General features: G+C 34.5%; 1 protein-coding gene and 8 non-coding genes across 9 annotated transcripts in view; 1 reads left to right on the forward strand and 8 right to left on the reverse strand.

Annotated features, from left to right (window-relative positions):
* Positions 1 to 25,303, forward strand: part of LOC134848707 (histone-lysine N-methyltransferase SETDB2-like) — a 185,020-nt gene that overhangs the window by 1,527 nt on the left and 158,190 nt on the right. The window contains exons 3-6 of the mRNA XM_063866222.1: positions 1,823 to 2,032; positions 2,424 to 2,506; positions 2,867 to 2,938; positions 6,725 to 6,892. Of these exons, the coding sequence (XP_063722292.1) occupies positions 1,823 to 2,032; positions 2,424 to 2,506; positions 2,867 to 2,938; positions 6,725 to 6,892 (533 nt within the window). The remainder of the gene's footprint in view (positions 1 to 1,822; positions 2,033 to 2,423; positions 2,507 to 2,866; positions 2,939 to 6,724; positions 6,893 to 25,303) is intronic.
* Positions 12,942 to 13,014, reverse strand: Trnav-aac (transfer RNA valine (anticodon AAC)). Its single transcript has one exon. It is a non-coding gene; the product is annotated as a tRNA-Val (tRNA).
* On the reverse strand, positions 14,532 to 14,604 carry Trnav-aac (transfer RNA valine (anticodon AAC)). Its single transcript has one exon. It is a non-coding gene; the product is annotated as a tRNA-Val (tRNA).
* Trnav-aac (transfer RNA valine (anticodon AAC)) lies at positions 16,790 to 16,862 on the reverse strand. Its single transcript has one exon. It is a non-coding gene; the product is annotated as a tRNA-Val (tRNA).
* Positions 18,354 to 18,426, reverse strand: Trnav-aac (transfer RNA valine (anticodon AAC)). The gene has a single exon. It is a non-coding gene; the product is annotated as a tRNA-Val (tRNA).
* Trnav-aac (transfer RNA valine (anticodon AAC)) lies at positions 20,030 to 20,102 on the reverse strand. The gene has a single exon. It is a non-coding gene; the product is annotated as a tRNA-Val (tRNA).
* On the reverse strand, positions 21,591 to 21,663 carry Trnav-aac (transfer RNA valine (anticodon AAC)). Its single transcript has one exon. It is a non-coding gene; the product is annotated as a tRNA-Val (tRNA).
* Trnav-aac (transfer RNA valine (anticodon AAC)) lies at positions 23,155 to 23,227 on the reverse strand. Its single transcript has one exon. It is a non-coding gene; the product is annotated as a tRNA-Val (tRNA).
* Trnav-aac (transfer RNA valine (anticodon AAC)) lies at positions 24,722 to 24,794 on the reverse strand. Its single transcript has one exon. It is a non-coding gene; the product is annotated as a tRNA-Val (tRNA).

Here is a 25,303-nt window from a genome sequence, read left to right on the forward strand (position 1 = left end):
TTATCCTAAATTATAAGTCTCACCTTAGATCGTCAAATTGTCTTGACAAAAAGTAGAGTAGAAACAATAGTTAGAAAAGGTTTGAATTAATTAGTTGGTTAGATACAGAGCACCGGGTTATTAGATTATATAAATGAATCGAACAGCTTAAAGAAATATACCTATGAGGGGAGGTTGAGCTAATCTTATTTTGTTCATCAATATTTTATCTTCTTACTAAGGTCGATGGCTGATTAGTATGTATGGTTGCCCTTGATTTTGTCCAAGTCAGCACTTCTGGTTGGGTAGTCTGAATCGTCTTGCCGTAGTCCTTTGGGTAGTTGTAGTCCAGACTTCCTCAGGTGTGGTTATCTCGAGTATCTCGATTTATAATTTTATCGAACTTAAAATGAGAATTTATTCTCTTTTTATAAGTGAAAAGGGCTAGATTAATTTTATTGTTAGGGCAGAAAAGAAAAATTATTTATTTTTAAAAGATCTGACTGAAGAGAACTGACTTGCTGCTTACTGAGCAAAATGAAACACTGAAGATTTCAGGCCAGTCCTTTTGCTCGTAAGCATAAACCGGCGGCTGATTCAATCTTTAATTATTCAGGTTTCACCTGCTCCTTTGTTCTCCCTTTCTAATAAGGGAATTTTCAACTAGTTTTTATTTGATTTTTTCAAATCAAATATCTTCAACTTATTAGTCCCCTTTGATGAAAACCGCAGCCTTCAGTTTGTCTTATTAAAAATTCATATTACTCTCTCTGATGCATCATATTGCAGGTGCACCTCTGCTTAATCAAAGCAAGGAGAATTTCAGTGCAGCCGGCAAGACTGCTAAATATTTATCCAGTTTGTTTCAAGTTAAGTTAAAAGGGACGTATTAATAATCGCCGCCCTTTTAAAATATTGAGCATGAAAAAATGAGAAAAATTTGACAAGTATTTAAAAAACAAGATTTTATAGTCCTAATAAGAGTAAATCAGTCAATATCTGATTTAGTGAAAAGAGGCTTTAATTTAAATGGCACGCTCCAATTTAGAATTGGGTCGTTAAATAAACAATTAAGACAATGGTCTTTTGTGTGTGTGTAGTATTTCGCAATACTACAGAACAAATCAAGACTTTTCAATAACTCTGAAAAATCAGTCATCTGCTATGCAGCTAGTTGTACTCAAACAAAGAAATGCGATGTATCTTTTGATTGGACCTGTTTTCAGGAAAACTTGGATTTAAATAGACATTGTACTTGATGCTATACGTGCCTCTGTAAAAATTGTCCTGAATTTTGTCTGTAAAATGTCCTATGGGATCGCTCGTATTGGCTAATTGCAAATTTGCTATTATAATAACTGATTATTAACACAATCAAGCGCTGGCGGCATAAAAGGAATCCACTTTTCTCCAACCTTCTCCAAAGTTGTGCTCAACCTTCACGTTCAATTTCATCGGCGAGCGGTTTAGTAGCATGTCTGTACTCAACTTGATACGAGAGAGCCGTTTTTTTCTTCTAATAAGTGTACGCTCACAAAGGAAGCTAGGAAAGTTGGCTCAGTTGGTCTGAATTTCGTAGTTGGCTTCTTTTTAAAAAAAAATTCACAGCTCATTTTTAGGCACCTTTTTGCCATTTGTTGATGTGTTTGCGAATTCCAGCTTCGCCTCTTTATAATTATTTATGTTCATTTTTAGGTATTTTTTTCATGTAACAATATAGTTAAATTTATCTTAAGGACCAAGTAAAGTATAATTTCGTTGATGTTCGCAACAAATTCTTTTCGCCAAAATAAGAGACTGTCTTATAATGAATGATTAAAAAGTGTATTACTACAATGATTAGACCTGACGAAGCACAAGTGTTGGTTCGGCATGTGCGTGAAGACTCTGCCTCCCGAAGAGTGCACCGCGAGGGCCCTGTTTGGTAGCGAGGGCATGTTTGCAGTGCCACTCAAACTCGGATTCTGCCGACGACGTATTCCCAATTCTTGCGTGTACAACCCAATTTGTGGAAAAGCTCTTTTTCGACAGCACGAACACCTCCTGCCACTATGTTAGCAGTTTTGTTCTTTTCAGTCATTTTAAAGTCATTTTTAGTCAATTTCAAAATAAGTATTTGTTTTTAATCCCCCACAAGTTAAGTAAGATTTCTTTTGATTATTTCCTTGCGATACCAATTTGGCACGGAATTGTTTGTTAGCATGTATAAGCGCTAGCACAGTAGTTATTAACAACACCCTAGCATCTTGAAATCAGCTGTTCATGTTTGCAACCTATTTACTGAGTAAGTCATTGTTTTTTTTTGCGTATGCGAAGTGCAACATCGCCTTTGTATCTTCTGTGCAAAATTAAAATCAAAAACGTGTGCTCCGGATGTCCAGAAAAATTGAACGCTGAGTTTTCTGGTTATTCAGTCTAATTTATTTTTGTCTTTTTCTTTCTAGTGAGGCGTTCGAACCAGAAGAACAACTTCATTGAACCCAGCATGTTCGTGTTTGACGATGACGTTAGAGTCAATCCCAGTCATGTGAGTGAAAAGTTAAATGATCACATTTAACTTTCTGTTTTCATTTGATTTTTTCTGACTCTGCACAACTCCATTAGTGAAAAAAGAATTCATTGCATTCCCAAAATTATTATTTTTTTCTGATAATACAATACAATTTGACATGATGAACGAACTTGCTATTGAGTGTAGTTTCTTTTCCATAGCTTACATCGCAACATCACGCATTTAGCTTTTTATTGCTTGTAACACAACTATTAAAACAGAAACTTTGATGTCAGGAGTGGGAAAAAAACACATATCAAACAGCCTTTCAGACGCGCGATTACCAGCTTCAAATTTTCCTTCTAAAAATTGTTAAATAATGTCGTTTTTTTCCAGTTCATGTCAATTCCGGAGGATCAAGTGGTGATCAGGGACTTATCCGGAGGACAGGAACCATGTCCTATTCCAGTGAGTGCTTAGTGGTTGTCATGGATCTACTTAACAATCCCCCCCCCCCCCCCTATGGTACCTACTTAAGAATCTCCCCCCCCCCCCCCCCCCCCTATAACTTACGTGCTCATTTGCTAAGTTCACTTTACGTGCTTATTTGCTAAATGTAACAGCTGTTACCAATTAGAACTTTTTCGGTTTCAGAATTTGCTGCATTCTGATTGGCTGAAAGTTCGACTAATTTGCTAGTAATTTGTTAGCTGAACCTACTTAACAATTTCCCTCCCACCTTTTGTAACAGGGGGGGGGGATTGTTAAGTAGATCCGTTGTCATTATTGAGAGAGAAAGTGTTTTTTAATCGGAACTAGATTTTATTTGCAAATTTGCTAAAAGTTAACATTGCTTTATTATGAAATCCCACTAACTTTCAGACAGCTGCATATTAGCAAAATTTTATACAGGCCGAAAAAGCACTTTTGAAAAGTTTTGACCAAAAAATGTCTGAAGTTTGATTCCCGGGTGCACCTTGTTTTTTCGCTATAATTGTGTTTCGTGTTTTCACACTTGTGAAGCAAAATGTATTAGTACGAACTTTGTTTTTTTTCCATTCCAAGTTGCAAATATCACAGCTTTGGGGCACCTTCACAGCTTTTTGATAGCATGTGCTTTGTTATTTGAAAGGTGAAAATTTAACACAGCTGATGCAATTTTAATTCATCAAACGAACGAAAAAAGTTGTTTATTTCACACAGCAATACAATGATAAAAGCTCGATTTCAAAAGTTTTCCAGCACAAAGTATCTTGCAATTTTTTTGAAATGCATAATTACACAAGCATAACATGTGTTATAGCATGAACTTTCTTTTTTTTCCAACCTAAGTTGCAAAAATTGTTGCGATGCAATTGTTGCGACAATTGGTGTTCATTTTGATCCAGCTATTAAGTACAGCCAATGCTAAGGATATTAACACAGACTATTATATTACAAATAGCACTTTAGCTTCTAAAATCATGGATCTGTAGCGTAGAGGTAGGGAAGGAGACTAGCAGCAAAATGAGAGGGTTCGAACCTGGGCAGGGTCGGATGTTTTTAATGAACTTTTTCGTATACTAGTTTAAATTCATCCGCTCTATAATTTGAGACATGTTAGTTGGTAAATTTCCTATTCAAATTGACTGGTACTGCTAATGCGTCTGAATTGGCTTGCGTCGCCTAGCAATTATGTAGACTCATAATTGGCGTGCGTCCCTTAGGAAATTTAGTAGACACAAAGTCTTATTCATTTGGTTTTTCCCAGTAGCGTTGTCGGACATATTTTTGCTTGCGTATGCGAAGTGCAACTTTGCTTCTGTGTTTATACATGTTTTGGCTTTATGCTTTCCAATTTATTACATGCAAAAATGTGTCTTTTTGTATTTGAGGCTACTCTTGCTGCATTGAATTGGCAATTTATTAGCATTTGTAGCTGCGTATTTGGTGGCTATTTTCTGAGAACTTGCAGCCTCCGTGGCTGAGTGGTTAGTGCATGAGAATCAAATTTTCTAGGTCGCAGATTAGAATCCGACACGTTCCCGTGTTTTCGCTAATTCGAAACTTATTTCTAATTTTTCTAATTTTACTTGATAGAGCTGCTTTTTGGTCGTGTTCTCGCAAATGGTTGTGAAGCACAGCTTCGCCTCTGTGTAATTTTTGATTTTTCGTCTAAATTCGAGCAAACGATCATGCCTATTTATGCTTAATTTTAGCCGTTTGCAATCGCTTATTTATGCTGAGTTTAATTTTAAGAAACAAAAACTTCAAAAGTTCAAAAAGTTTCTGCAAAATTAAAAATTTGAATTTTTTGGAAAAAATGTGAATCATTTTTTTCGAGTCAATTTTCTTCAAAAATTGTTGTCCTGCTTGCTTATATTACTATGATTATCGAATATGCCCAAATTATAATATTACGTCAGATCTTTTTCATCACACCACGCAGAATAACTACATCAATTTGGAAAAAAAAAACTTTTTTCTTTTAGTTTTTTAATGGCGATGGTCGGAACATTCTGTGCTACTTTGTTCTGAAATATTGACGGCTTAGTTTAAGTTCTGCTTCATTTTCAAACAATCATTTTAATAACTCTGGAATATTATGTTAGATTTTTAACCACTGTATATATCTAACAATCGAACTTCAGAAATAACTTTTTTTCGATGACGTATAAAGAACATTGCAAGACTTATTATTGAAATTTTATCCGCTGACTGATTCGATTTTTTTCAGACTAGTTTTGATTGTGATTTTTCAAATTTTGACTGGCGCGGTTTAAAATCTATAATCTTGGTTCCCGAATTTTATTTCTGATTTTGTCAAGTTTTCATTTTTTTTGTAATTGCTGAGAGTGCTCATGAAAAGCTTACATAAAGGTAATTTTCAATGTTTGTTATCATCATTTTATGAACACGAACTTTTATTGTTTTAATTTCAATGATTGTTCCGATCATGGAAAATTAGAAAGATCTTTGTCTTGGGATGTGTTTCAGTTATTTTTTTTTCAAGCAGTCTGGTACCACAAATAAGCACCGGAATGGGTCCAGTGATGTACCGTATTAAAGTTTTTCCGTCGTGACTTGAACGATATTAATTTTTTCCGTTTCGAGGAAAATTGATTTAAAATTTCTGAGCTTTAGTCGATTTTCGCGAGTAAAGCAAGGGAGTAGATATAATGAGAAAATTATTTCTTAGTAGTAGTGAAAAATTTTGTTTCGCCGCAAAAAACGAGAGTATTATTACGAAGAAATTTTTTTCAAACCTGTCGCAATCAAATTGCTCTTTTGGTGGCACTTTTGTTTATTTCATTTTAATCATATTCTTTTTTTCAGAAACTACTGCTTCGTTTTTCAAAAAATGGTACTAACGGACAAACTGGCTGCTCTTTTATGTTTCAGCATAATTTGCTAGTCTCTTTCCATTTCATCCCATGCTTCACGGCCTTCGAATTTTTCAGTTGGGGTATTATTGACCAATTTGTTGTGACTGTTTTCGTTTTTTCAAAAAACGAACTCACAAATCTGAGGTAAGGGTTTCAATTTTTTTGGTATTCTTGTTCCGAAATTAATTGTTGACTAATACGCCTAATTCGCTAGCTTTGTACGCGCTCGTATAGTTTCTTCACCAAATTACACACAGAAAGCGATACTATTTTTAAAAAAAAAAATTTCTAAATTTTTTTTTTCATGAATGTGTTGGGAACACTATGTGATACTTGCACAGCCACCGACCCAGTCTTGTATGAGTATAAAATAATGCGTTCCTGGTATCGCTTATAAAGTTTTGAGAAGCTCCATATCGCCTCTGTATTTAACCCAGGGGGAGGACTATCTGGATATCGATACCTTCACCCCCCAAAGGGTCGGTCCCCCTTTGGTAACGTAATGATTTATGGCATCATCTTTAGGCTGACCAACCCTTAATCTTTGATAAATATAAACCTAAACGTTTCGAAAGGGTTTGCTTGTGTTGTTTATAACGCCGCACTACGGCTGTCGTACAAAATTTTGGAATCTGTGATAATTGAGAAACCACCTGGTAAAAATGAAAAATGAGAAAATGAACTGAATTATTTTATGATTGTCTTTCTCTATGTTAAAAAATCAAAAAACCAAATATTGATATATTTTTACAAAAAATCTCTATGGTTGTTAACTCTAACTGAACATCAGCTCGAAACTTCGAATGCTGTCAACATGTATATAGATTTTTTGTTGCATCTGAGCCCCAACTATTCTACAGATTGTAACGTATCAGGACTGTTTGTGCAGGTTGTGAATGGAGTGGACGACAATCTGGACCTGTTCTTCAAGTACTGTTGCAGAAGCAGAGTGGAGCAGGGATCCCAGGTGTCCCACATCATCCAGCAGAGTGTGGCCACCGCCAACAACTCAGCCGAAAAACCACAAGTGTGCTGCATATGTCCACTAATATGCGAGGTCAGGTCCATTAGTTGGATAATTGGGCATGTGTCAGTTTGAGCGTATGACAATTTGAGCTTCTATTTTGAGCATATGTATTTCAATTTGAGAATTTGAACATATTTCAATTTGAGCATACGTAACTGAGCTCCCACAATTTTGACTCTGGGCTTATACTATACTCCAATAAATGGGAGAAGATGGTGATTTTTTAATGAAAAGAATTTAAAAGGGGAAGGGGAGTTCTCAACGAAAGAGGGATGGTCCTTTTTTGGTTAAATCAGCCTACGGGAGAACGTGCTCGGAACCGCAGATTGATTCAATTTTAAGAGTGCCTGTTATTCACACAAGTTAAGCGTTGTGTATTAATACAAAGGATTTCTATCTAACCTAAGTCGCACATAAAAGTGCTAATTTGGTAGCAGGGGCGGATCTAGGATTTTCTCGCGGGGAGGGCGGATTTTCAAAAAAAAAAGTTGAAATTTTGTTGACCTTTTTTTAGGTCGACCTAATTGATTTTCCGAACTCTCCCAAAGCATTATAAAGACCCTGTTTTGGTAAAACTTTCTTCGCCGCAGGCGAAAATTTGAAAAACAGGCCAACAAAAGGCATTTTTAGGCACTTTTTATAAAATTTTGACCAAATATCGCGTTTTTTTGGCGCGCGCGCTCTCCCCTTAAAGTTAGTTTAAATTGGCGCCGAGGAGCCTTTAGATAAATTTTAAGGGCAGTCAGCGAAAAATGGATATCTCAAAATAGTTTGAATTGCTGAAAGGGGCGTCCAAACACACCCCCAATACCCCCACCCTGATCCGACCCTGTTTGGAGCACTTTTTGGTATATTTCAATTTAATATCATTTGAGCCTGTTTAAAGATAAACAACTCAATAGCATATGTTCTTGTTTTGTTTTTGGCTAGTGTAAGGTCCTGTTTGAAAAAAAAAACAGTTATTATGAAAACGTATTGGATTTGTTGTTTTTTGTTTTTTTTAGACGCTTTGCAAAATTTTTGCTTTTTTAGCAGGAAAATAAGTTTTTCTCAATTATTACTGTGCTTCTTTCAAAAAAATGGTACTAATGGACAAACCGGCTGCTCTTCTATGCGCTTTCATATTTCGCTAGTCTCTTTCCATTTTATTTGATATTTGATCTGTTTTGATTTTTTTTTTCATTTTCTCAAATAATAAATGCACAGATCCGAAACGAAGGTTATAAAGAGGAGAAAAAATAATGGGGATCTCCCCTTTTCAAGCGGTTGTTCCCTAAGTTTCGTAGAATAGGTTATAGTCTCAAACAAACCCATTTTTTGAATTTTGGTTATTTTTAAAACAATTTCTATTTTCTAAAAACTACCCTGCCAAATTGGAGATTAAGGGTTTATCCGAAAAAAAAATCAGTTATGTGAATCTTCCTTGCGCTAACGGCTATGCACTGCTGTTTGAAAAAAAAACATGGCTCTGGAAATTGTCCAGTTTTTGAATTTTTGCCCTTTTTTTGGAACCCCTTTTTTTCTGCAAAAACTAAACTGCTGATTCCGAGGTTGATAGTTCATTCGAACTAACATTGTGCTTAAATATTCCCTGAGTAATCTGTTTTATTTTTTTTGTAAATTAGGCCAATATGGACTTGAGGGAAATCCATTCTTTAAAAATTGTACCGTTTTTTGGAAGGTTCATCACTATTCTCGAAAACGACTAGCTACATCTGATCAATTTTAACGTATCAATCCTAACATTAAAGCGCTGAAATTAACCCTGCATTAGAGGCTATTCCCATACTTCAGCGGTAGATATTTTTTATGGGTTTTGGAAAAGGCATATTTTTGATTTTTTGATCGTTTTTGGAATTTTTCTCACTTTTTCGAAAACTAACAAGACAAATCTGAGTTAAAGAATTCAATTGAAAGAGGCAGTAGCAGTTTTATCTTCTAAGTAAGCAGCCAATCTCTTACTTAAGCAAAGAAATCATCAGGGTTTCGTGTAAGTGACCGTGGCGCAGATGCGAGGACGCGAGAGGTACTCCTAATCATCTGGTCGGAGATTCAAATTCGGAACAGTGAGTTAGTTTTTTTTATGCTGCTTTATTGGCGGCTAGTTTTAGTAAAAATAAAAGCAGCGGTTGAGCAGATGTGAGAACGTGATACTCCTAATCTCCGAATTGATATTCAAAAATACCTGTTTTTGCCTGTTTAAAGTTTTTTTTGCGTTTTCCTCGCTTGTGTTTGCAAAGCGCAGCCTCGCCTCTGTGTTATTTTTTGCGATAGTTTTGTCAAGGACACAAATTTCTGGGACATAAATTTCTATGTACCATTTAAAAGATATGTCTGCGGAATCCAGACGCGAGCAAGCACAGAATTCAGTCATCAGTTATGACACTTATACCTCCTTTAGTTCACTTACATTTGTAGTTGATTGACGCTCCAAATTGCTCTTTGCTGAGTACTAGCTATTGCAGAGTTTCAATAAATACAAGATTGATCTTAGTAAACCTTGCGCTATGTTCTTTTAGTAAGAACTAATCGTTCAGTAGAACGTATGCTCTCAGTTTAGTTATAGAAAAATCTCTTGCCCAATATGTTGCCCCTTCACGCTTGATCAAACTGTTTGAATTGTAAAAATAGGTTTATAAGCTTCGAATTGAGTGTCATTTTGTATTTGAAAAAGTTAATTGTTATTCGTCATTGCATGAAGTTGTTGATCCTGGGAGGGAAACTATGTTTTGATAATTCTGTGGAGAAGGAAAAATATGCGTTTTAACAAGTTTTTTCTCGAAAGGTTTCAAGTGATTGTTTGAAGCTTCTTGTGTCAAAAAAGATATTGATTGGTTTTGTTTTTTTTATTCGACTAGTAAAAACAAACGGAGAAATCGTATAACGGAAAAAAAAAATAATTCCATTCAGGCTTGAACTGCTGGCTTCCTGCGTGATTCGCAGATGCGATAATCATTACTCCTTGGTACCTATAGTATTGCAAAGTTTTGAAGCTTCGGAATTAGTGGTCAAATGGCATGTGTTAGGAGTTTGCATCATCGCAACTCTAATTGCTAAAAACTGGGTTTATCGAGATCCGAGGTTTTCATATTTGAATCTCTTGAATTCCGTGAATAATCCTTATAAGTTTTTCTTCAAGGCAGAGATAAAGGTAGTTTTCTATTTCAATCAGTCCATTGTGACAACCTAGATTTTTTGCTGACGGTTGTCAATGCAAAATTAGAGGAGCCATTTCTTGTAAAACACTCGACTTCGATGTTAAAACAATCTAAAATATTTTTAACTAATTACAAGGTTGACCTTAGTAAACCTTGCGCTATGTTTTTTAGTAAGATTTGTTTGTTTAGTAGGACGTTTGTTGTTTGTTTAGTTGTAGAAAAATCTCATTTATTTTTTGCTTATTGTTTTCGATCGTTGCCCTATCATGCTTCAACAAACTCTTTGAATTGTAAAAAAAGTATATAAGCATGGAACTGAGTGTAATTTTGCATATGATAAATAAATTGTTTATTGTCGTTGCATGAAGTTGTTGGTCCAGGGAGAGAAATTATGTTTTGATATTTCTGTGGAGAAGGAAAAGTATGTTTTTAAAAATTTTTGCTCAAAATGTTTCAAGTGATTGTTTGGAGCTTCTTGTGTCGAAGAAGATATTGATTGGTTTTGTGTTTTTGGTTCGACTAGTGAAAACAAACAGAAAAATCGTATAAAGGTTAAAAAAATTAACTGCACACAGGCATGAGTGGGGCATCCTGCGTGATTCGCAGATGCGATAACCACTACTCCTTGGCACCTATAGGATTGCAAAGTTTTAAATTATCGGAATCAGTGGTCAAACGGCATGTGTTAGGAGTTTGCATCATCGGAACTCTAATTGCTAATGATTAAGTGGGTTTAACGAGATCCGAGGTTTTAATATTTGTTTCTTTTGAACTCCGTGAATACTCCTTATGAGTTTTTCTTCAAGGCAGAGAGAAATGTAGGTATCTATTTCAATCAGGCCTAGATTTGTTTTCTGACGTTTTTCAATGCAAAATTGGGATCGTCACTTTCTATAAAACACTCGACTTCGATGTTGAAACAACCTAAGCTATTTTTCAACTAGCTAAAAGTTTGACCTTGAAAAACCTTGCGATAGGTTTTTTCAGTAAAAACTGTTCGATTAGTAAAAACTGTTTTTTTGCTTACTTTTTTGATCGTTGCCCTCTCACGCTTAAACAAAAAATTTCAAATGCAAAATTATTTTTAAAAGCTTAGTATTATTTCGAATTTGAAGAAGTGAATTGGTAATTGTCAGTTCATGAGGTTGTTGGTTCAGTGAGAAAAATTGTGTTTTGTTATTTTTGTGGAGACCGAATTTTTTTTCTTTTTCAAAAAGATGATCAAAAGGTTTTAATTGATTTTTTGAAGCTTCTTGTGTCAAAAAAGATTTTGATTGGTTTTGTGTTTTTGACTGGGCTAGTGAAAACAAACGCAGAAATTGTCAATGGGTAAAAACTGAAGCCATCCAGGCTTGAAGTGGGGACCTTCTGTGTGTTAGGCAGATGTGATAACCACTAAACCATGGCACCTATTAGATTGCATAGATTTTTAGGTTCGGACTCAGTGGTCAAGTGGCATTTGTTAGTAGTTTGCATAATCGAAACTTTGTTTGCTATGAAAAAAGTGGGTTCATCAAGATCCGAGGTTGAATTGTAAAACTAGGTTTCAAAGCTTCGAAATGACTGGCATTTTGTTTTTGATAAAAAGAATTGTTAATTGTCCTTGCATGAGGTTGTTGGTCCAGGGAGAAAAACCAGAAAAAGCTATTTTCAGCAAATTACAAGGCTGACCATAGTAAACCTTGCGCTATGTTTTTTTAGTAAGAACTGTTTGTTTAGTAGAACGTATGTTGTTAGTTTGCGGATGAATATCTTTTTTTGCTTAAATTTTCGATCGTTGCCCTATTAAGCTTGAACAAACTGTTTGAAATGTAAAATTAGGTTTATAGGCTTCGAACTGAGTGTCATTTTTTATGTGATAAACTAAATTGTTAATTGTCCTTGCATGAAGTTGTTGTTCGAGGGAAAGAAATTATGATTTGATTTTTCTGTGGAGAAGTAAAAGTTTGTGTCTTAACAAAATTTTGCTCAAAAGGTTTCAAGTGATTGTTTCAAGCTTCTTGTGTCAAAGAAGACATTTATTGGTTTAAGTGCTCTTGACTCGACTAGTGAAAACAAACGGAGAAACTGTATAACCGTAAAAAGTGATTCCACACAGGCTTGAACTCGGGATTTCCTGCTTGATTGGCAAATGCGACAACCACTACACATTGGCACCGATAAGATTGAAAAGTTTTAAAGCTTCGGAATCAGTGGTCAAATGGCATGTGTTAGGAGCTTACATCATCGCAACTCTAACTGCTATAAGAAAAGTGAGTTTATTGAGATCCGAGGTTTTAATATTTGGCTCTCTTGATCTCCATGAATAATCCTCATAAATTTTTCTTCATGGCAGAGAAAAAGGTAGGTATCTTTTTCAGTCAGGCCAGTGTTATCAACCTAGAATTGTTTTCTAACTTTTTTCAATGCAAAATTGGGAGCGCCACATTTTATAAATACTCGACTTTGATGTTCAAACAAACCTTAGCTCTTTTCAACTAACTACAGGGTTGACCTCAGTAAAGCTTGCGCTAGGTTTTTTGTAAAACCTGTTCGATTAGTAGAACGTATGTTGTTAGTTTAGTTGAAGTGGATTATCTTTCGGTTTTTTTTTAAATTTTTTTTGATCGATGCCCTCTCACACTTGAAAAAACTGTTTGAAATGTAATATTAGGTTTAAAAGCTTGGACCTGAGTATCATTTCGCATTTGAAGATGTGAATTGTTAATTGTCATTTCATGAGGTTGTTGGTTCAGGGAGAAATTGAATAACAAATTGTGTTTTGTTATTTTTGTGTAAACGGAAATTTTTTTTTTGAAAAGATGATCGATAGGTTTTAATTCATTGCTTAAAGCTTCTTGTGTCAAAGAAGATTTTGATTGGTTTTTTGTTTTCGACTGGACTAGTGAAAAAAACGCAAAAAATGTCAAACGTTAAAAAACTGATGCCACCCAGGCTTGAACTGGGGAGCTTCTGCGTGTTAGGCAGATGTGATAACCACTACACTGTGGCACCAATTTGATTGCATAGATTTTTAGGTTCGGACTCAGTGGTCAAGTGGCTTTTGTTAGTAGTTTGCATAATCGAAACTTTGTTTGCTATGAAAAAAGTGGGTTCATCAAGATCCCAGGTTGAATTGTAAAACTAGGTTTCAAAGCTTCGAAATGAGTGGATTTTTGTTTTTGATAAAAAGAATTGTTAATTGTCCTTGCATGAGGTTGTTGGTCCAGGGAGAAAAACCAGGAAAAGCTATTTTCAACAAATTACAAGGCTGACTATAGTAAACTTTGCGCTATGTTTTTTTAGCAAAAACTGTTTGTTTGGTAGAACGTATGGTGTTGTTTTAGTTGTAGAAAAATACTTTTTTTTGCTAAGCTTTTTGATCGTTGCCCTATTAAACTTGAACAAACTGTTTGAATTTTAAAAATAGGTTTATAAGCTTTGAACTGAGTGTCATTTTTCATTTGACAAAGTAAATTATCAATTTTTTTTGCATGAAGTTGTTGTTCGAGGGAAAGAAATTATGATTTGATTTTTCTGTGGAGAAGTAAAAATTTGTGTCTTAACAAAATTTTGCTCAAAAGAATTCAAGTGATTGTTTGAAGCTTGTTGTGTCAAAGAAGACATTGATTGGTTTTGTGTTTTTGACTCGACTAGTGGAAACAAACGGAGAAATCGTGTAACGGTGAAAAATGATTCCACACAGGCTTGAACTGGGGGTTTCCTGCGTGATTGGCAGATGGGACAACCACTACCCATTGGCACCTATGGGATTGCAGATTTTTGAAGCTTCGGAATTAGTGGTCAAATGGCATGTGTTAGGAGTTGTCATCATCGCAACCTAATTGCTATAAGAAAAGTAGGTTTATCGAGATCCGAGGTTTTAATATTTGCTTCTCTTGCACTCCGTGAATAATCCTCATAAATTTTTCTTCATGGCAGAGAAAAGGTAGATATCTTTTTCAGTCAGTCCATTGTTGTCAACCAAGAAATGTTTTCTGACTTTTTCAATGCAAAATGGGGAGCGCCACTTACTATAAAACACTCGACTCCGATGTTCAAACAAATCTAAGCTATTTTCAACTAACTACAGGGTTTACCTCAGTAAGACTTGCGCTAAGTTTTTTGTAAAAGCTGTTCGATTGGTAGAACGTATGTTGTTAGTTTAGTTGAAGTGGATTATCTTTCGGTTTTTTTTGCTTAAATTTTTTCTGATCGTTGCCCTCTCACACTTGAAAAAACAATTTGGCATGTAATATTAGGTTGAAAAGCTTGGAACTGAGTATCATTTCGCATTTGCAGATGTGAATTGTTAATTGTCATTTCATGAGGTTGTTGGTTCAGGGAGAAATTGAATAACAAATTGTGTTTTTGTTATTTTTGTGCAGACGGAAATTTTTTTTTTTGAAAAGATGATCGATAGGTTTTATTTCATTGTTTAAAGCTTCTTGTGTCAAAGAAGATTTCGATTGGTTTTTTGTTTGACACTCGACTAGTGAATAAAACGCAAAAAAAGTCAAACGGTAAAAAACAGATGCCACCCAGGCTTGAACTCGGGATCTTCTGCGTGTTAGGCAGATGTGATAACCACTACACCATGGCACCTATTAGATTGCATAGATTTTTAGATTCAGAATCAGTGGTCAAGTGGCATTTGTTAGTAGTTTGCATAATCAAAACTTTGTTTGCAATAGAAAAAGTGGGCTCATCTTGATCCGAGTTTGAATTGTAAAAAAAGGTTTCAAAGCTTCCAAATGAGTGGCATTTTGTTTTTGATAAGAAGAATTGTCAGTTGTCCTTGCATGAGGCTGTTGGTTTAGCGGTAAAAAACCAGGTGAAACTATTTTCAACTAAAAACAAGGCTGACTTTAATAAAACTTGCGCTATGGTTTTTTTTAGCAAGAACTGTTTGTTTGGTAGAACGTATGTTGTTAGTTTAGTTGTAGAAAAATACTTTTTTTGCTAAGTTTTTCGATCGTTGCCCTATTAAACTTAAACAAACTGTTTGAATTGTAAAAATAGGTTTATAAGCTTCGAACTGAGTGTCATTTTTCATTTGACAAAGTAAATTATTAATTTTTTTGCATGAAGTTGTTGTTCGAGGGAAAAAAATTATGATTTGATTTTTCTGTGGAGAAGTAAAAGTTTGTGTCTTAACAAAATTTTGCTCAAAAGAATTCAAGTGATTGTTTGAAGCTTTTTGTGTCAAAGAAGACATTTATGGGTTTTAGTGCTCTTGACTCGACTAGTGAAAACAAACGGAGAAACTGTATAACGTTAAAAAGTGATTCCACGCAGGCTTGAACTGGGGGTTTCCTGCGTGATTGGCAGATGTGACATGTGGCATTTGTTAACTGTTTGCATAATCGAAACTTTGTTTGCTATAGAAAAAGTGGGTTCATCAAGATTCGAGGTTGAATTGTAAAAATATGTTTCAAAGCTTCCAAATGAGTGGCATTTTGTTTTTGATAAGAAGAATTGTCAGTTGTCCTTGCATGAGGCTGTTAGTTTAGCGGTAAAAAACCAGGTGAAACTATTTTCAACTAAAATCAAGGCTGACTTTAATAAAACTTGCGCTATGTTTTTTTTAGCAAGAACTGTTTGTTTGGTAGAACGTATGTTGTTAGTTTAGTTGTAGAAAACTGCTTTTTTTTTGATAAGTTTTTTGATCGTTGCCCTATTAAACTTGAACAAACTGTTTGAATTATAAAAATAGGTTTATAAGCTTCGAGCTGAGTGTCATTTTTCATTTGACAAACTAAACTATTAGTTTTTATTGCATGAAGTTGTTCTTCGAGGGAAAGAAATTATGATTTGATTTTTCTGTGGAGAAGTAAAAGCTTGTGTCTTAACAAAATTTTGCTCAAAAGAATTCAAATGGTTGTTTGAAGCTTTTTGTGTCAAAGAAGACGTTTATTGGTTTTAGTGCTCTTGACTCGACTAGTGAAAACAAACGGAGAAACTGTATAACGGTAAAAAGTGATTCCACACAGGCTTGAACTGGGGGTTTCCTGCGTGATTGGCAGATGTGACAACCACTACACATTGGCACCTATAGGATTGCAAAGTTTTGAAGCTTCGGAATTAGTGGTCAAATGGTATGTGTTAGGAGTTTCCATCATCGCTACCCTAAATGCTATAAAAAAAGTAGGTTTATCGAGATCCGAGGTTTTAATATTTGCTTCTCTTGAACTCCGTGACTAATCCTCATAAATTTTTCTTCGTGGCAGAGAAAAGCTAGATATCTTTTTCAGTCAGGCCATTGTTGTCAACCAAGAAATCTTTTCTGACTTTTTCAATCTAAAATTGGGAGTGCCACTTACTATAAAACACTCGACTTCGATGTTCAAACAAACCTAAGCTATTTTCAACTAACTACAGGGTTGACCTCAGTAAGACTTGCGCTACGTTTTTTGTAAAAGCTGTTCGATTAAATGAACGTATCTTCTTGTTTTTTTTTTGCTTAATTTTTTTGATCGTTGCCCTCTCACACTTGAAAAAACAATTTGACATGTAATATTAGGTTTAAAAGCTTGGAACTGAGTATCATTTCGCATTTGAAGATGTGAATTGTTAACTGTCATTTCTTGAGGTTGTTGGTTCAGGGAGAAATTGAATAACAAATTTTGTTTTGTTATTTTTGTGTAGACGGAAATTTTTTTTTGAAAAGATGATCGATAGGTTTTAAATCATTGTTTAAAGCTTTTTGTGTCAAAGAAGATTTCGATTGGTTTTTTGTTTGACACTCGACTAGTGAAAAAAACGCAAAAAAAGTCAAACGGTAAACAACTGATGCCACCCAGGCTTGAACTGGGGATCTTCTGCGTGTTAGGCAGATGTGATAACCACTACACTATGGCACCTATTAGATTGCATAGATTTTTAGATTCGGAATCAGTGGTCACGTGGCATTTTTAAGTAGTTTGCACAATCGAAAGTTTGTTTGCAATAGAAAAAGTGGGTTCATCAAGATCCGAGTTTGAATTGTAAAAAAAGGTTTCAAAGCTTCCAAATGAGTGGTATTTTGTTTTTGATAAGAAGAATTGTCAGTTTTCCTTGCATGAGGCTGTTGGTTTAGCGGTAAAAAGCCAGGTGAAACTATTTTCAACTAAAAACAAGGCTGACTTTAGTAAAACTTGCGCTATGATTTTTTAGCAAGAACTGTTTAATTGGTAGAACGTATGTTGTTAGTTTGGTTGTAGAAAAATACTTTTTTTGCTAAGTTTTTCGATCGTTGCCCTATTAAACTTGAACAAACTGTTTGAATTTTAAAAATAGGTTTATAAGCTTCGAACTGAGTGTCATTTTTCATTTGACAAAGTAAATTATTAATTTTTTTGCATGAAGTTGTTGTTCGAGGGAAAGAAATTATGATTTGATTTTTCTGTGGAGAAGTAAAAGTTTGTGTCGGAACAAAATTTTGCTCAAAAGAATTCAAGTGATTGTCTGAAGCTTTTTGTGTCAAAGAAGACATTTATGGGTTTTAGTGCTCTTGACTCGACTAGTGAAAACAAACGGAGAAACTGTATAATGGTAAAAAGTGATTCCACGCAGGCTTGAACTGGGGGTTTCCTGCGTGATTGGCAGATGTGACAACCACTACCCATTGGCACCTATAGGATTGCAAAGTTTTGAAGCTTCGGATTTAGTGGTTAAATGGCATTTGTTAGGAGTTTCCATCATCGCAACCCTAATTGCTATAAGAAGAGTAGGTTTATCGAGATCCGAGGTTTTAATATTTGCTTCTCTTGAACTCCGTGAATAATTCTCATAAATTTTTCTTCATGGCAGAGAAAAGGTAGATATCTTTTTCAGTCAGGCCATTGTTGTCAACCAAGAAATGTTTTCTGACTTTTTCAATGCAAAATTGAGAGCGCCACTTACTATAAAACACTCGACTTCGATTTTCAAACAAACCTAAGCTTTTTTAACTAACTACAGGGTTGACCTCAGTAAGACTTGCGCTACGTTTGTTGTAAAAACTGTTCGATTAATATAACGTATCTTTTTGTTTTTTTTGCTCAACTTTTTTTTGACCGTTGCCCTCTCACACTTGAAAAAACAATTTGAAATGTAATATTAGGTTTAAAAGCTTGGAACTGAGTATCATTTCGCGTTTGAAAATGTGAATTGTTAATTGTAATTTCATGAGGTTGTTGGTTCAGGGAGAAATTGAATAACAAATTGTGTTTTTGTTATTTTTGTGCAGACGGAAATTTTTTTTTTTTGAAAAGATGATCGATAGGTTTTATTTCATTGTTTAAAGCTTCTTGTGTCAAAGAAGATTTTGATTGGTTTTTTGCTTTCGACTGGACTAGTGAAAAAAACGCAAAACATGTCAAACGGTAAAAAACTGATGCCACCCAGGCTTGAACTGGGGACCTTCTGCGTGTTAGGCAGATGTGATAACCACTACACCATGGCACCTATTAGCTTGCTGAGATTTTTAGAGTCGGAATCAATGGTCAAGTGGCATTTGTTAATAGTTTGCATAATCGAAACTTTGTTTGCTATAGAAAAAATGGGTTCATCAAGATTCGAGGTTGAATTGTAAAAATAGGTTTCAAAGCTTCCAAATGAGTGGCATTTTGCTTTTGATAAGAAGAATTGTCAGTTGTCCTTGCATGAGGCTCTTAGTTTAGCGGTAAAAAACCAGGTGAAACTATTTTCAACTAAAAACAATGCTGACTTTATTAAAACTTGCGCTATGTTTTTTTTAGCTAGAACGTATGTTGTCAGTTTAGTTGTAGAAAAATACTTTTTTTTGCTAAGTTTTTTGATCGTTGCCCTATTAAACTTGAACAAACAGTTTGAATTTTAAAAATAGATTTATAAGCTTCGAACTGAGTGTCATTTTTCATTTGACAAAGTAAATTATTAATTTTTATTGCATGAAGTTGTTGTTCGAGGGAAAGAAATTATGTTTTGATATTTCTGATGAGAAGTAAAAGTATGTTTTTTAACAAAGTTTTGCTCAAAAGGTTTCAAGTGATTGTTTGAAGCTTGTTGTGTCAAAGAAGACATTGATTGGTTTTGTGTTTTTGACTCGACTAGTGAAAACAAACGGAGAAATCGTGTAACGGTGAAAAATGACTCCACACAGGCTTGAACTGGGGGTTTCCTGCGTGATTGGCAGATGTGACAACCACTACCCATTGGCACCTATAGGATTGCAAAGTTTTGAAGCTTCGGAATTAGTGGTCAAATGGCATGTGTTAGGAGTTTCCATCATCGCAACCCTAATTGCTATAAGAAAAGTAGGTTTATCGAGATCCGAGTTTTTAATAATTGCTTCTCTTGAACTCCGTGAATAATCCTCGTAAATTTTTCATCATGGCAGAGAAAAGGTAAATATCTTTTCCAGTCAGGCCATTGTTGTCAACCAAGAAATGTTTTCTAACTTTTTCAATGCAAAATTGGGAGCGCCACTTACTATAAACTTTCGACTTCGATGTTCAAACAAACCTAAGCTATTTTCAACTAACTACAGGGTTGACCTCAGTAAGACTTGCGCTACGTTTTTTGTAAAAACTGTTTAGAACGTATCTTTTTGTTTTTTTTTTTGCTTAATTTTTTTTGATCGTTGCACTTTCACACTTGAAAAAACAATTTGAAATGTAATATTAGGTTTTAAAGCTTGGAACTGAGTATGAATATCATTTCGCATTTGAAGATCTTATCTTTTTGTTTTTTTTGCTTAATTTTTTTTGATCGTTGCACTCTCACACTTGAAAAAACAATTTGAAATGTAATATTAGGTTTTAAAGCTTGGAACTGAGTATGAGTATCATTTCGCATTTGAAGATGTGAATTGTTAATTGTCATTTCATGAGGTTGTTGGTTCAGGGAGAAATTGAATAACAAATTGTGTCTTGTTATTTTTGTGTAGACGGAAAAATTTTTTTGAAAGGATGATCGATAGGTTTTAATTCATTGTTTAAAGCTTCTTGTGTCAAAGAAGATTTGATTGGTTTTTTGTTTTCGACTGGACTAGTGAAAAAACCGCAAAAAATGTCAAACGGTAAAAAACTGATGCAACCCAGGCTTGAACTGGATACCTTCTGCGTGTTAGGCAGATGTGATAACCACTACACCATGGCACCTATTAGATGGCATAGATTTTTAGATTCGGAATCAGTGGTCAAGTGGCATTTGTTAAAAGTTTGCATAATCGAAACTTTGTTTGCTATATAAAAAGTGGGTTCATCAAGATTCTAGGTTGAATTGTAAAAATAGGTTTCAAAGCTTCCAAATGAGTGGCATTTTATTTTTGATAACAAGAATTGTCAGTTGTCCTTGCATGAGGCTGTTAGTTTAGCGGTAAAAAACCAGATGAAACTATTTTCAACTAAAAACAAGGCTGACTTTAATAAAACTTGCGCTATGTTTTTTTTAGCAAGAACTGTTTGTTTGGTAGAACGTTTGTTGTTAGTTTAGTTGTAGAAAAAATCTTTTTTTTTGCTAAGTTTTTCGATCGTTGCCCTATTAAACTTGAACAAACTGTTTGAATTTTAAAAATAGGTTTATAAGCTTCGAACTGAGTGTCATTTTTCATTTGACAAAGTAAATTATTTATTTTTATTGCATGAAGTTGTTGTTCGAGGGAAAGAAATTATGATTTGATTTTTCTGTGGAGAAGTAAAAGTTTGTCTCTTTACAAAATTTTGCTCAAAAGAATTCAAAAGGTTGTTTGAAGTTTTTTGTGTCAAAGAAGACATTTATTGGTTTTAGTGCTCTTGAATCGACTAGTGAAAACAAAGGGAGAAACTGTATAACGGTAAAAAATGATTCCACACAGGCTTGAACTGGGGGTTTCCTGCGTGATTGGCAGATGGGACAACCACTACACATTGGCACCTATAGGATTGCAAAGTTTTGAAGCTTCGGAATTAGTGGTCAAATGGCATGTGTTAGGAGTTTCCATCATCGCAACCCTAATTGCTAAAGGAAAAGAAGGTTTATCGAGATCCGAGGTTTTAATATTTGCTTCTCTTGCACTCCGTGAATAATCCTCGTAAATTTTTCTTCATGTCAGAGAAAAGGTAGATATCATTTTCAGTCAGGCCATTGTTGTCAACCAGAAATGTTTTCTGACTTTTTCAATCCAAAATTGGGAGCGCCACTTCTTATAAAACACTCGAATTGGATGTTCAAACAAGCCTAAAATATTTTCAACTAACTACAGGGTTGACCTCAGTAAGACTTGCGCTACGTTTTTTGTAAAAACTGTTCGATTAATAGAACGTATCTTTCTGTTTTTTTTGCCTATTTTTTTTTGATCGTTGCCCTCTCACTCTTGAAAAAACGATTTGACATGTAATATTAGGTTTAAAAGCTTGGAACTGAGTTTCATTTTGCATTTGAAGATGTGAATTAATAATTGTCATTTCATGAGGTTGTTGGTTCAGGAAGAAATTGATTAACAAATTGTGTTTTGTTATTTTTGTATAGACGGAATTTTTTTTGAAAAGATGACCGAAGTTTTTAATTCATTGTTTAAAGCTTCTTGTGTCAAAGAAGATTTTGATTGGTTTTTTGCTTTCGACTCGACAAGTGAAAAAAAACGCAAAAATTGTCAAACGGAAAAAAACTGATGCCACCCAGGCTTGAACTGGGGATCTTCTGCGTGTTAGGCAGATGTGATAACCACTACACCATGGCACCTATTAGATTGCATAGATTTTTAGATTCGGAATCAGTGGTCAAGTGGCATTTGTTAATAGTTTGCATAATCGAAACTTTGTTTGCTATGGAAAAATTGGGTTCATCAAGATTCGAGGTTGAATTGTAAAAAAAAGATTTCAAAGCTTCCAAATGAGTGGCATTTTGTTTTTGATAAAAAGAATTGTCAGTTGTCCTTGCATGAGGCTGTTGGTTTAGCGGTATAAAACCAGGTGAAACTATTTTCAACTAAAAACAAGGCTGACTTTAAAAAAAACTTGCGCTATGTTTTTTTTAGCAAGAACGGTTTGTTTGGTACAACGTATGTTGTTAGTTCAGTTGTAGAAAAATACTTTTTTTTGCTAAGTTTTTCGATCGTTGCCCTATTAAACTTGAACAAACTGTTTGAATTTTAAAAATAGGTTGATAAGCTTCGAACTGAGTGTCATATTTCATTTGACAAAATAAATTATTAATTTTTTTTGCATGAAGTTGTTGTTCGAGGGAAAGAAATTATGATTTGATTTTTCTGTGGAGAAGTAAAAGTTTGTGTCTTAACAAAATTTTGCTCAAAAGAATTCAAGTGATTGTTTGAAGCTGTTTGTGTCAAAGAAGACATTTATGGGTTTTAGTGCTTTTGACTCGACTAGTGAAAACAAACGGAGAAACTGTATAACGGTAAAAAGTGATTCCACGCAGGCTTCAACTGGGGGTTTCCTGCGTGATTGGCAGATGTGACAACCACTACACATTGGCACCTATAGGATTGCAAAGTTTTGAAGCTTCGGAATTAGTGGTCAAAGGCATGTGTTAGGAGTTTCCATCATCGCAACCCTAATTGCTATAAGAAAAGTAGGTTTATCGAGATCCGAGGTTTTAATATTTGCTTCTCTTGAACTCCGTGAGTAATCCTCATAAATTTTTCTTCATGGCAGAAAAAAGGTAGATATCTTTTTCAGTCAGGCCATTGTTGTCAACCAAGAAATGTTTTCTGACTTTTTCAATGCAAAATTGGGAGCGCCACTTACTAAAAAACACTTGATTTCGATGTTCAAACAAACCTAAGCTATTTTCAACTAACTACAGGGTTGACCTCAGTAAGACTTGCGCACGTTTTTTGTAAAAACTGTTCGATTAATAGAACGTATCTTTTTGTTTTTTTTTTGCTTAATTTTTTTTTATCGTTGCCCTCTCACACTTGAAAAAACAATTTGACATGTAATATTAGGTTTAAAAGCTTGGAACTGAGTTTCATTTCGCATTTGAAGATGTGAATTAATAATTGTCATTTCATGAGGTTGTTAGTTCAGGGAGAAATTGATTAACAAATTGTGTTTTGTTATTTTTGTATAGACGGAATTTTTTTTTGAAAAGATGATCAATACGTTTTAATTCATTGTTTAAAGCTTCTTGTGTCAAAGAAGATTTTGATTGGTTTTTTGCTTTCGACTCGACAAGTGAAAAAAACGCAAAAATTGTCAAACGGTAAAAAACTGATGCCACCCAGGCTTGAACTGGGGATCTTCTGCGTGTTAGGCAGATGTGATAACCACTACACCATGGCACCTATTAGATTGCATAGATTTTTAGATTCGGAATCAGTGGTCAAGTGGCATTTGTTTATAGTTTGCATAATCGAAACTTTGTTTGCTATAGAAATATTGGGTTCATCAAGATTCGAGGTTGAATTGTAAAAAAAAGATTTCAAAGCTTCCAAATGAGTGGCATTTTGTTTTTGATAAAAAGAATTGTCAGTTGTCCTTGCATGAGGCTGTTGGTTTAGCGGTAAAAAACCAGTTGAAACTATTTTCAACTAAAAATAAGGCTGACTTTAATAAAACTTGCGCTATGTTTTTTTTAGCAAGAACTGTTTGTTTGGTACAACGTATGTTATTAGTTCAGTTGTAGAAAAATACTTTTTCTTTGCTAAGTTTTTTGATCGTTGCCCTATTAAACTTGAACAAACTGTTTGAATTTTAAAAATAGGTTTATAAGCTTCGAACTGAGTGTCATTTTTTATTTGACAAAGTAAATTATTAATTTTTTTTGCTTGAAGTTGTTGTTCGAGGGAAAGAAATTATGATTTGATTTTTCTGTGGAGAAGTAAAAGTTTGTGTCTTAACAAAATTTTGCTCAAAAGAATTCAAGTGATTGTTTGAAGTTTTTTGTGTCAAAGAAGACATTTATGGGTTTTAGTGCTCTTGACTCGACTAGTGAAAACAAACGGAGAAACTGTATAACGGTAAAAAGTGATTCCACGCAGGCTTGAACTGGAGTTTCCTGCGTGATTGGCAGATGTGAGAACCACTACACATTGGCACCTATAGGATTGCAAAGTTTTGAAGCTTCGGAATTAGTGGTCAAATGGCATGTGTTAGGAGTTTCCATCATCGCAACCCTAATTGCTATAAGAAAAGTAGGTTTATCGAGATCCGAGGTTTTAATATTTGCTTCTCTTGAACTCCGTGAATAATCCTCTTAAATTTTTCTTCATGGCAGAGAAAAGGTAGATATCTTTTTCAGTCAGGCCATTGTTGTCAACCAAGAAATGTTTTCTGATTTTTTCAATGCAAATATGGGAGCGCCACTTACTAAAAAACACTCGACTTCGATGTTCAAACAAACCTAAGCTATTTTCAACTAACTACAGGGTTGACCTCAGTAAGACTTGCGCTACGTTTTTTGTAAAAACTGTTCGATTAATAGAACGTATCTTTTTGTTTTTTTCGCTTAGTTTTTTTTTATCGTTGCCATCTCACACTTGAAAAAACAATTTGAAATGTAATATTAGGTTTAAAAATTTGAAACTGAGTATCATTTCGCAATCGAAGATGTGAATTGTTAATTGTCGTTTCATGAGGTTGTTGGTTCAGGGAGAAATTGAATAACAAATTGTGTTTATATTATTTTTGTGTAGACGGAAATTTTTTTTTTGAAAAGATGATCGATAGGTTTTAATTCATTGCTTAAAGCTTCTTGTGTCAAAGAAGATTTTGATTGGTTTTTTGTTTTCGACTGGACTAGTGAAAAAAACGCAAAAAATGTCATATGGTAAAAAAACTGATGCCACCCAGGCTTGAACTGGGGACCTTCTGCGTGTTAGGCAGATGAGATAACCACTACACCATGGCACCTATTAGATTGCATAGATTTTTAGATTCGGAATCAGTGGTCAAGTAGCATTTGTTAAAAGTTTGCATAATCGAAACTTTGTTTGCTATAGAAAAAGTGGGTTCATCAAGATTCGAGGTTGAATTGTTAAAATAGGTTTCAAAGCTTCCAAATGAGTGGCATTTTGTTTTTGATAAGAAGAATTGTCAGTTGTCCTTGCATAAGGCTGTTAGTTTAGCGGTAAAAAACCAGGTGAAACTATTTTCAACTAAAAACAAGGCTGACTTGAATAAAACTTGCGCTATTTTTTTTAGCAAAAACTAATTGTTTGGTAGAACGTATGTTGTTAGTTTAGTTGTAGAAAAATAATTTTTTTTGCTAAGTTTTTCGATCGTTGCCCTATTAAATTTGAACAAACAATTTGAATTTTAAAAATAGGTTTATAAGCTTCGAACTGAGTGTCACTTTTCATTTGACAAAGTAAATTATCAATTTTAATTGCATGAAGTTGTTGTTTGAGGGAAAGAAATTA

Source organism: Symsagittifera roscoffensis, chromosome 6 (assembly GCF_963678635.1).
Source record: "Symsagittifera roscoffensis chromosome 6, txSymRosc1.1, whole genome shotgun sequence".
Taxonomy (NCBI): domain Eukaryota; kingdom Metazoa; phylum Xenacoelomorpha; order Acoela; family Convolutidae; genus Symsagittifera; species Symsagittifera roscoffensis.